This window comes from Excalfactoria chinensis, chromosome 3 (assembly GCF_039878825.1).
Source record: "Excalfactoria chinensis isolate bCotChi1 chromosome 3, bCotChi1.hap2, whole genome shotgun sequence".
In the NCBI taxonomy this organism is placed as follows: domain Eukaryota; kingdom Metazoa; phylum Chordata; class Aves; order Galliformes; family Phasianidae; genus Excalfactoria; species Excalfactoria chinensis.
In genome coordinates, this window is record NC_092827.1 from 52,033,811 (window position 1) to 52,046,319 (window position 12,509).

A 12,509-nucleotide genomic window follows, 5' to 3' on the forward strand; every position below is an offset into this window, starting at 1 on the left:
AAACAGACCTCTGGTTTCTATAAAAAGAGAAAGCTGTCTTCCAGGCTGCCTTTTCTGACTGGAACTGCTCTACGTCTGCCTCTATAAATGCTGCAGTATTGCCCCATCTGCATTAAAAAAACTGCAAGGCAGAGAGGTTTGAACATGATGAAAGCACTTTCTGACCCTGTCTGCAAAGCTCTTCTCTATCAGTTTCAGAGGGAAGCAAACATTGGCTGGTGGCTGACCTGGAGTCTCAAGACCTGCAGTCTCAGGGCTGTTTGCTTGTTTGGTTTTGTCATGAGATTGTTGTGGTTTTTTTCACAGGACTTGAGTCCAAAAGTATGACTGTTTTTCTCATGAAGTTTTGCCGAGGCTGAATTTGTTCTAGGGCTGATTTGTTATTCATCAGGTCTTTGCAGAGTCTTGGGGAAGTTAGCGTACCGCCCTCAGTATGATGAAGTCATTTCTAGAGGATGTCCTTTAATGGACAACTTACTTGTTGCTTTGGAAAATTATAAGTGGCATTTCCAGCAGGACCAATTCCTATTCCAGATCTGATTCTTCCTATTCAGGCATTCTTCAGTCAGCTGGGAGGTGGATTCCAGATTGGATATGCTGATGAGAGTGGGCAGAACTGAAAACTGAGACAAAATCCCTGATAGAAGGGTATTTTGGAGGTGTTGTGCTCTTACAGAGTTATAAAGAGATTGAAATAAAGGAAAGGCATATTTCAATGACCGTCATGGTAAAGCTTGTGGGCAATATATTCAGTGAAATATGGAGCAATGCAATTATTTGGAATACTCTTTTTGCTGTTGGCTTTCCTCTCTCAGGAGAATGAAACTTGCTAGCTTAAATGATTTCAAATATGGTCCATCCCTATCTGCTAAGTAGATCACATTGATCTATGTTTGTCTTGGGTCAAAATGTAACAGTAGTGATGTGGCATAAATTAGGTACTTCACTACTTTTTCCAGTATGACTATATCTCTCTTGTACTGGGGAGCCCAGAATCTGACCACTGATCTTGAAACACCAAGTCTCTCAACCTGCTAACAATACTTTTCGTAATGCAGCACAGGATATCATTGTCCCTCTTTCCTACAAGGACACATTGCTGGCTTATGTTCAACTTTGTCCTCACCTGCCAAGCTGCTTTCCAGATGGGCAGCCCCTAACTCCTCCTCCAAGTAATATTTCTTTCCAAACTTATTCCTGTATTTCCTTTTGTCTCCTTTCTCAGACCTCTTTCTTTTCTATTTGTAGTTGAAAACAGGACTCTGAAAGCTACTCACCTTCAAAGGAGAACTGTCATCTCAGTCATTTTCAAAATCATTTCAAGTGAAAAAAAACATTTTTACATGTTTCGTAAGATGAGAAAATTATAACATGAAAACTGCCTGGAGCTCAAGAAGGGTGTCAAGAAAATGGAGATGCTTCAGTGAAGGGCTATCAGAATGGTCAGTTGGTCTATTGCACAGTACCACTGAGGAGAGGCTAAAGAGCTGGCTTTGTTTAATTTGATGAAGAGGAGGTTAAAGGCCGTTGAACAGCAACCTACACCTACCAGTTCTTGAAGAATTACAATGACACCAGGGCCAAAATCTTCTCACTGGTAAGAGAAGGTGCAAAAGAGGGTAATGGCAACAACAGGAGTGTTCAGTCTGGAAATCAGGAAAGGCATGATCATCATGAGAGCCATGCAGTCCTGGAACAGGCTTCCTCAAGTGACAGAAGAATACGTTTCCAAACCTCAGCTAGGCAAGGCCATGCTGATCTGCTCCAGTGTTGATCATACGCTGGCCTTAGATGGGATAGGATAACTGCTCTAAACAGTACTCTGTAACTCTGCAAAATGGTGTACTTATCCTCTCAGATCACTTAGTGCAGAGTCTGCCATGCTTTCCCTCAGCTAGCCAGTCCCTTCTGAACTACAGGTAAGCCTTTTAACTGGATGGCGAGGAATTTTATTTTCTTTTGAAGGGGAGATAATCTGATCTGCATAGTTTTGTCAGTTCTGGGATTAGTGGAATACTTATGAATACTTCTACCTCTTTCTTTAAACTGAATGTATTATATGCAAGCAGTGTCCTTTTAGTTTTCACTTCCCTTCAGAACATTTGTATGTGCCAAAATATGTTCTGATGGATCTGTCATGTAACAGCAAATGTAGGAGAAAAAAGTTTGTGTCAATGCAGACTCTTCTCTCTCTCAGTCGGGCTTCTCCTGTTTCAGCCTGATTCAAATGTGGTATTGCAGGTGGTGTTACACTTCATATTAAAATATCTGTATAGCCATCAGTTCTTGGTAGGTCATCCTGTATTAGAACTTACTACTCCCAGATCTACAAACCAGTGCTTTTGGTTTTAGGTAGGCAAGTTGTGACCTCAGTTTTAGTGGGATGATTCACATCCATGTCATGATGCATACACGTGCTTATAGAGTAAAAGTTATTTATTTGTTGTTTCAATATTTATCACTTTTCCTCCAAATTATTCTCATTAAATCCTTGTTCAAGTAATTGTGTTCTTTTGTTTGTTTTCCAGGATTGTCCACAGGCATCCGATGCCTCCCATGGGGAAGTGTTTGTTTTACAGTTTCCAATTTCTTCTTACATATAAATCCACTTGTTTTAACTGGGATGCCTTAAATATTTGCTCAGAACATAAGTTGTAAGCCACAGTCTTGCATTTGCTGCAATTAGCTTTAACATACTAGTAAATACTCATTCTTTTTGTGCAACTATATTAAAAGTGGCAACAATTTTCCATGTTTTAATTTGCAACAAATAAGTTTATGGTGCTTTGTTTTAGGCAGACAATGAAGCTTGTCTTCTTCGGTAATTATCTCCAGACAATGCTGGTTGAACTGTGTGATAGGCTAAATGAAAATGATAGTGTATCTCAGGTAAACTAAGCAATTTTCTTCCAACATATTACAGCCTGTTTACAATGAAAGGTTTTGAATTCATTTCCCTAACCACTGAAATGGTATTTACTAATTGTATTCTCAAGTGTACAGTGACGATGTGGATATAAATATCTCCTTTAGACAGAAGGTGTCAGGAAAGAAAATTATTGTTGACATAACTTAAAATAAGTCATTTTTCAAACTTCTGGGATCACTTCCTTCTACCTTAGTTCTGGGAATTGGGAAGTTACTGCTATAGACATCAGTCACTGATACTTTTTAGGTTAAAAAATTGCCAACACATCTCTATCACATGAACAAAAGCATTCCATCTCCTGCAGATGACTTTCTGTGTAGGAACTGTGTAGAAACAGCAGATTTCGTTGAGGAAGGCACCAGGCATTCAGTCTGCATACAGCCATCTCTCTGCACAGGCCTTGACAAGTACTAGGGGATAACAACCAGCAAACCTTAGAGAACCCTTCTCCCTTCTAAAATATCTTTACCTCAGAATCTTTGCATCTTTAGGAAAAGAGTTAAATGATCCTCAGTCAGGTTTTTCCATTGAAACATCAATTCTGCTGCATGATGGTTGATGAATACCAGCATGCTGGTATGCTGTGTCTCACCTTAATTATGTTCCTCCTCTTGAACAAACATCATACTTTATGAAGTATGATTGCACAGACTTATCTTGAAAAATATGTTTCATAGAAATACAGTGCATAAAGTTCTGACACTTGTACTACAAAATGCTTTGCTTTTTTCTTTTTTTTCTTCTTTTTTTTTCCTGTTTTCATTGTAAGGAAGAAACTTGGGCACATTCCCAATTTTAAAGTCACCTTTAGAAACAACAATAAAAATAAAGAAAAAAAAAAAAAGAACAACCAATTATTTTCATTTTTCTATAGAGGCATCATTCAGTATGGCCTTTCCATGATTTTTGTTTTTGAAGTGTCTTTCAATATCTATAAAATACGTAACAATAATTCTCTTTGAGCAGGAGCCAGGAATTCCAAATAAATACCCAGGAGACTCCTGATTCTCAACTTCTCTTCTGCGCCACATTTTCCGAAAGATATTATTATCTATTGCTTTTGCAGTAACACATGTTTCTGTGTGATTTATTGCTTAACTACACAAAAGGTTTGTGGATGGTGCCCCTCATATTGCTCTTTAGAAACATAACATTTTCATATAAGGCCTAGGGTTTTCTCACTGGCAAGACTCCAGACAAAAGGCTTTCCATGAGGTCTTGCAAGCCAACACGTGGATCCCTTCAGGATAAACAGGATCTCAGACAAGAGAGAGCTGCAGTTTAGATACAGGTTTGAAAACACAACGTGGTGAAGGAAATGTTACGGCAAGAGGAAAGGTTGGATCTGGACATCCTGCTGGTATGTGGGAGAGTGGTGGTGGTGCTACCTCCTTATCATTCTGCTGTTTTCTCTGGTGGCCTCTTTTCTATCCTCCTGCCTTTCCTCAACTTTGTTCCACTCTATCGTGCCAATGCAGTAGTTTCTCTAGAAATCTCTGCCACACTGGAAGAAACCCCCTTGGGGCCCTATTCTGGCTAAAAAAAAAAAAAAAAAAAACACGATAAAAAAGGATAAAAATAGAAATATAGAAATACACAGATCTGTATTACATCTGCACAAGTTTTCCAAGAAAATGGGACTTCAAGGACAATAACAATACTTGAAGTAGGAAAGAAAGGAGTAGAGGTAGTGAGGAATCCCCACCCATGAAGCATTTTAAGAAGCTAAACCCAGCTTGTCTAGCCTTCCTCCATTGTGAGTGGAGAGAAAAGAACACGTTTAGTCACTGATTCATTTTCTCCTCAGACAGGAGATCTCTTGCAGGTCAGAGAAACTATCGCTGTTCTCTGTGCATTTCCATAAAAGGCAGGGTAGTAACCTGTGACATCAAAATCCACTTTGCAGAGGTCTGAAGACTGGTGGTGGTTTTGGTTTGTATGTGGGAAAAACTATTCAGAGCTATGAATACTGGGAACACAGTTTTTTCACCAAAAATTTCAAATGGGCAGTCACTACAGATATCCAAATTGCAGCATTCAAGCCACCACAGAGCTCTTCTTGCTACCTGCTGCTGGTGGCTGCTGACTGGCATGAGGCTGTCCTCATGTGCAGGTAAATCTGGAATGACTTTGCATGCCTTCAACCTGGACTGTTACACTTCTTTTTTTTTGTGACAGTTCAGTATGACACACACAGTCTTTCATAGTAACTGCAATTAAACTCTATTAAACCTTTGATCTGCTACCATGTTGCAGTGTCTAAATGAATACATTAAAGGAAAAGAAAATGTGAAATAATTATGTTCTATAAGTTGCAGAGCTGAATTTTAAGCTACGCTTTTAGATCAGTTTAATCACATTTTTAATTATCCCAGCTTTTGTGTCAGGGCAAAGAGTTTTATTGGAAAAGTTGAGTGGAAAATAGAATAAAAGGTGATGTGTCATTAAGCTGAGAGATACTGTGAGCTTGAAATTGTAATCTTCACAACTTTTGAATTAAGAAATCAAATTCCTCAATTGTTGGGTTTAAGGAAGTAAAATCTTACTTTTCTTGAAATGACCCGTATTGGCAAGAACAGTACCAAGGCTGGCTTAGAGATCAGTTTTTTAGATGCTTCTCTTAAAGGGCAGAGTTAAACAAGTCAGTTGATTTTGGAAAGTCAGACAAAAATGACCCCCCTGATAATCAGTCTGAAAAAAAATTGGTTTCCAGATTGAGCTGAATGAGACTGATAATTTCTTGTGGAGAAGTGTGGGTGCTATTGCTCAAAGGGCAGCCATAGCAGAGTGCCAAGAGGGAGAAAGAGTAGAGCTGGTCTGAAACACTAGGTTGGTGGGTGCTCCTCATTCTCTCATCCAGGTGAGATCAGGGAGTTTCATGCAAGGACAGTGAGGAAAAATGCTGTGCTTCTCCATTTTGAACACAGTTTTGTTTAGGAATTAGAACTCTACTGCTAGTCCTCATGGGCAGCAAAGAATAATGGTTAGGAACTCCTGAGTGGAGACAGAAGCTCAGTTTTCTTACTGCAAACTCCACAAGTGAAAAGTAAATCTTTGGGGAATTTTCAGACAGGAATATTGACATGGGTCTTCAGAGGACCTTTTTGTGCTCAAAATCTACACTGTATAGAATAGCATTGTGCAGGTCAAGTAAACAACAGATCTTGGTGGAGGTTTTTTTGTAGTTTCTCAAGGTGAAGAGAGGAGAAACAATGGCTTTTACTGCCCATTCAGTATTTTGTGCACACAGAAGTAGAATTATTTACTCTTTGTGGACAGAGATGTGCAATCTGCAGAAACATAAGATGGAGGTACAATATGAGGTGTAGCACTACGGAAAATTTCTAGCGAATGCTCCATTATGTCTCTTTGTGGCTGCAGTTCCCTAGAGGTACCATATGTTTTCATTGCAGATGGGAACAGTCCATCCATCTCTATGGCAGATGCAGATATCCCCATGCATACACTGTAGATAAATTGACAAATATGGGAACTACACCTCAGCCACTTACACCTCTCTTCCCGCCCTGTTCAAGGGAATGTTAACTTCAAAGTGAATTTGAGAGCATAAAGTTACGAATGTTATCAAGTGCATTAACCAAACAGACATTATCTGTTGCTTTGCTTCTTAGATATGCACTGATAACTACCAGAATGAGTACCAAGGTATGTGCAAAATGCTACTAAGCAGTAGCATTCTGCAGAGCTCTAGGCTACTCAGTAGAGAATCAGCCCCAAAAGGTGTAAATATATGTGAAAGTCTCATAAAAATCTCTTTTTCTTCCTTCCTTCCTCCCTTCCTCCCTTCCTCCCAGCCTGCCTCCTTCCCTTTTTTGAGCTGAACTAATGAACTGCATTATTTTGGGCCAGGAATATCTGATTTCTTCTTGTGTGTGACACACGTAAATGTCCACTTCTCAGACCACAGCAGATCTGTGGTAGATACGCAAGTGGCACTCCCAGCTCAGTTGAAAGATGCAGTGAATTGAATTGAGAAGACAGGAGCAGAGAACTGTAAATGAAATAGTCAGTATAGGAATGGTGCTGCCAATATCATACAGCATTCCAAAATCATGAGTTCAGATACTCTCCTCAAGTTATAAAACTGGATTATACATCATTTTTTAATAAAATCAACAAGAGGTAAGTTTGTTTTTCTTGATCTCTGTTTACAGAGCTGCCAGGTGCTTCAGTATCTCGCATTTTTCTCTTCAGCCACAGGTATTAAATATCTAAACACAAACAGGTAGGGATATGCATGCAAAAGAAACCTGAAACATGAGACTCATAAGCAAGCTGCAAGAATTGGCAAGACTTCTTTAAGGTTGGAAATGCAAACTGAAGGCATTAAATATCACACATTTTTTAGCTTTATTTAATAGGCACTTCAGATCCAAATTATTAAGAACAATTTGAGATAAATGATGTAGAAAGCTAAAAGCTGTTTCTTGTTAACAAGCATGTCTTTGAGCTTGATGAATATGCCTGGAAATGCAAGGCACTGTAGGGACTATCTCTTAGTTCCTGCAGTTTTTCTTTTGTATTGGCACTGGCATGGGGAGGGCATTTACCCTCTATGGTTTACAAGCTGGTGGAGCTCTGAAGAAGGCAGAGACATCAGTGAAGCCATGTCTTTTTGCTGTGGTACTGTTTAGTGTTATACACAGGAACTACGGATTATCTGTGGTGGGAACCATAGCTGGTAAGTCTTTGTTTCCATTTCCATTCCCTTTGAAATCTCAATAAATACATATACTTTTATAAGATAAATAATGGGAGAATACTGTAAATGTTAGCTGTGGTTTGAATCTGTCAGAAATTCACACACTTCTCTCAAAAGCTACAGCAGTCTTAGAACTGCTTTTTCATTAAGGCAGATAGATCTTTTATAAAGCTTTTAAAGATCATTTTGAGAAATTATAAAATCTCATGGTTATATGTTGCTCTTCTTTGCTCCTCATCCTCTGACCAAGGAATTACTTCACCTGTTGCAGTCATACCCAGGGACATTAAATTTCACCACGTGAACACAGCACAAAATGGCCAACTTGTAAGACTTGGAACCTGGGAATTCATGTTTTTTTGCTTCAAAGCAGTTTAAGTCCTCTGGCTTAACCAAGAGCCAGTATGAAAGCAGAGTAAAAACATGCAAATTTAGTCCTAACCAAAGGGATTGCGCAGGTGCTAAGTAATATTATCTCAGATTGCTCTTGTAGATGCCTTGAAAGAAATACTGCTATACCCCTCTAATGTCATTCTTATAGGTTCCCAAAAATTGGCTGTAAGGTTTGTCATGGTGAAGCAGTTGGATTTTAATCAAGTTTATTGAACTGACATGGTGAGGCATGTGTTAAAATCTCCTTAAGCAGAACCATTGGAAAGCGTTCAAAATTAAAGGTGACTTAATGTGCTATACTAAGTGTCCCCAGCCAGCCAGTTAGTGCAAGCTAGCATTGATGGACCAGTTGAGGGCAGTTGGGTCATGGTAGAAAGGTTCTTAAAATTCTGAGAGACCAGTTTCTAGAGCTAACCAAAAGTGCTATTTCTGCTTTAACTGAATTTATCCCAGATGCTTAAACAATCCAGGTAAGAAAAAGAACAGTACCACACACTGCCAAGAAATTCACCTCAAATATTACATTTTTAACCGGATCAATTTAATGTGTTACCAGCACTTGATCTGAAGGGACATCTTCTGTTAGAGAAGAGTGATCAAGAGCAAGTGAGAAGGGCACTGGCAGCCCTTGCAGTGCTTGCACTGCTGACAGCGAAGTCAGGTGGGCCTCTGCTTTGCTACAGTTCAGACAGAAGAAAGCACCATCCAGTTTAATGAAATCAGAGGAGCTATCCAATGTGGGCTCCCATATTTTAGAACAAGTGTGTTATGACTATAGCTAAAGCTGGCTAGGAATCAATGCAGCCTGCAATGTTCGCACACCACGATAACATCACACACAAGACGGAGTTTTTTAATTTGTTTCATAAAATATATCATCTAGATTGGCATTTCTTTTGTAAGCATAGAAGCCTAGACTGGTTATAGGTCAAAGGAATTATCCAAGACCATTAAGCGCTCAAAATCAGAATGAGGAAGTGGAAGATTTCCTCCTAATGGGGACAGAGGCTGCTGGGATGTTTCCCAGGGGGACAGTTGCAAAAGTGGCAGAGAGAACAGGAAGAAAATCCTCGAACAGTTCAAGTGAAATCTGCCTCAGGATCTGTCAGATACTTGTCATGCTGGGGCAGTGCTTTTTTATCAGAGCATTTGCAGTCTGTAGCCACCACATTTTTTCCTTGGCTTAAACACAGTTCTAAAGTTCTGACATGCCACTCAACCACAATACCAAGTCTAAGTTAATCTGCTGCACTTTTAACTTCTAAATAATTTCTAGGCTTACAATAAGGCAAAGACATTTTTTTTTTTTAAACAGCACAAGAACCAACTGACCAAAATCAGCACCAACCAAAAAACAAAATCCCCAAAACAGAAATGAGACGGAGTAAAAAGTCTTGCAAGCCCTCTGTGCACAATGCCCATGCCCCTGGTTCCTGTGCACCTGCCAGGCAGCTATGAGAGCTCTGCCCACACAGCAGGTTGATGACAAAGCATGGCTGATAGCTTACTTAAGGGATTTGCTATAATATTTTTGTTTCTCCTCATGCCATGGCATTATTCCTCAGGAGCTCTTGTGCAGAACATTGTGCACTTCAGCGATCCTACATACAAGCAGTGGTTGTTGTTGCTGAACTCTGGCAAACAGTGGGCGATAGCCCATGCCTCATTTCAACAAGAAAAACACCCTCCACAGTGAAGCCTGGCTTTGGAACCCAAAATGGAGCTGTGGCCAAAAGAGCCCCCACAGCCCCCACATGCATCCTGGCCCTTACCTGCATCATCGCCACCCCAGAGGGGCAGAGGTTCAGGCCTGGGAAGCAGTTCTCCTCTTCCATGGGGCTCTTTCACCTGCAAAACAGGAGGAACACGTTGAATCACCAGAGCTGCCATGTACACAGAGTTGTTGTTTTACAGCACCAAAGACCAAAATTAATTTTCATACCAAGAAAATGTATTAGCTGGAAGTGCAAGTCCCTGCACTGGCTGTTCTTGTAATCAGGGACAGACTTATGAGGTGCCAGGTACTACAGTCTTCTAGAGATTCACTATTCTTTGAACTGCATTTTCCACATGAAGCATGCATGTGAATCTTACCTCTGTGGACCAGGCAGGTGGTTCTACTCTCCTGCCTAGGCTCTGCTGAGGTGTGGAAGGGGTAAAGAAATGGCAAGTCCTGAAGGGGTTGTTTTCTGACACAGGGCTGAGATAGCTTCAGTGGGGACAGGTGTGGGTGAGCCACATACCCTTAAATCTGTTCAGCCTGGGATCTACAGGTCCCTGTTCCTTCCTAATTAACATATGCTCACCTCATCCTCATCTCTGCTAGTATGGTAGATCAAAATTGCTTCTCCTCCGCACTTACAAGTTTTGCTTTTTGTGTTGTTTAGTTTAGTTTTGTGTTTCATGACATAATTATTAAGCTTATCATGGTGTTTGGAAAATGATAGATTGCCTGCCTCCCAGCTGACCTTGCTCAAGCCGGGAGTTCAGAGAGGAGACACAGTGGCCAGGTCTTTGTGCTAGATAAGTACACTTAAGCCACAGTAGATAAGACCTAAACAGATCAAATAGTTTATATATATATATGTATATATATACACAATAGTGACTAGCTGTAGAAAACAGCATATTCTTTAATCTCATGAAGCAAAACTTCTCCCTTCCCACTTTTCTTGTTCTCAGAGAATGTGACCATGAAAAGCCAGTCTCCCTGGTGAATGGCACAGCTTCCACAAAGCTGTGCCTTAAGAGTCAGCTGTGGATAACTGAAGCCTCCAATTTGTAAGGGGTAAACCATGTTAGAGGATTTGTCTCTGAACCAGAGTTTAAAGGTGCTAATCTAAGTTTCGGGATTACTGTGATCTCAGTGCCACTGGGAGAAGATAAAGAGAAGTGGAGGTCAGAAGTTCGTACATCAGTGCAAGCAATACTTGACTGATCTTTCAGCAATTTTCAGTGCTTTATATATTTGGTGCAAACGTGATGATAATTGCAAAATCCTGCTTTTTTAATTTTTTAATTTTTTTTTATTTTAATAAGAGCAAAAAGACAACAATATTTCTGACACAACAGCAGCAACTACACCTGAAACAGTAGCAACTACACTTCCTTTTCTACTCTTTTGTACCTAGCTATACAGTTGTCTTCAGCTGCAGCATCTTTTGGTATCTCCTAAGTCTGGAGGCTGCCTGGAAAAGAAAGATGGGAAGAGAGACAAGATAGGCATAGAGATTGCCTGTTCTTGCATGTGCTTCTACTGGGAGTACTGCTATATTTAGCATGTAGTCCTCATCTCCTCTGCTGAACAGTTAGACAAACGTGATTCGCCTTATTAATCTAAATGGCAATTTAAAATCTGAAGCCTAATTTACGCATCAACGTTGTTAATTATTTCACATCTGAACATCTTAACAAAAAGAGCTCATTAATGGCTACATATTCTGTATACTTGAAAGGACATCAATACCAACAGTGGAAGCAGAATACATTATCTAGACTAAACACCATAGCCACTTCGTATTACAAAGGGAAAATTTGCTCACAGATACCAAATGATACTCATTTATGAAAGCTATCTGTCTTCACTGGTGCTCTGTGGAGGGCAGTAGAAAATCCACCCTGTTAAGCAGTACACAGTCTTTGGATCCAGAATGTTTCTACTAGTGGGATGACAACGTTTTCACTTGGGGTTCTCACTCAAATAAGCCAGTGAATTCTGGATGGCACTTAGGATATCGAGATTTACAGCTTAATTCCTAGAGACAGAGCCTTCAAATGAAGAGAATGACAGGATGTGACAAAGCTGAGCACATATTATCTCTTTGTGTTGTGCTTGAGAAGTGCTAACCTAAAGTGAAAAGATTCATAATGTTTGTGACACTAAAATGTCTATAATTAGACTTTAAAGCTAATTGCCCATTAAAATGAATGGAAGCCATCCACATTTCTCTTTGTGCAACTCCTTCAGCACTTCTAAAATCTCAGCGGTGTCATCCTCCCCAGATACTGCTGTCTCTGTAGCCAAGCCATGTTGCCACAGATCCCAAGCAGTTACCAAAACACCACCACAGCGCCCAGTGCCCAGGAAGGGCTGCTACCACTTCAAGTGACGGCAGTCAGCCACAGCTTCTGAAATGAGAGTGGCCCAGACTGCTTTGTGCTGGTGTTCAAAGCAGGAACCCTAGATGCGTCTGAAATCTTGCTTGTTAGATTAGGATACAACTATTGTAACATCTTTCTTGCAGGTGTTCCCAGGCACATGCAAAGGTTTACATAGGTGGAGTTCTGCCTGTGGGTGGAAGAAGCAATAGTGCAGATTTCCATGAAACAACCATAACTTGCAGTGGGATTGTTTATGCTGAGATCAAGCCAACTTGAAGGGGCATAATTAAGTGAGCTGTGAGATGTGAAAAGCCTGTTATCTGTATTCCAGGTGTTACAATACTGTTTTTCCAGCTACTGTGT

General features: G+C 40.2%; 1 protein-coding gene across 1 annotated transcript in view; it reads right to left on the reverse strand.

The window, feature by feature from the left end:
- SGK1 (serum/glucocorticoid regulated kinase 1) overlaps positions 1 to 12,509 on the reverse strand; it is a 70,736-nt gene that overhangs the window by 16,787 nt on the left and 41,440 nt on the right. Inside the window, exon 3 of the mRNA XM_072331973.1 lies at positions 9,818 to 9,893. Within this exon, the coding sequence (XP_072188074.1) occupies positions 9,818 to 9,893 (76 nt within the window). The remainder of the gene's footprint in view (positions 1 to 9,817; positions 9,894 to 12,509) is intronic.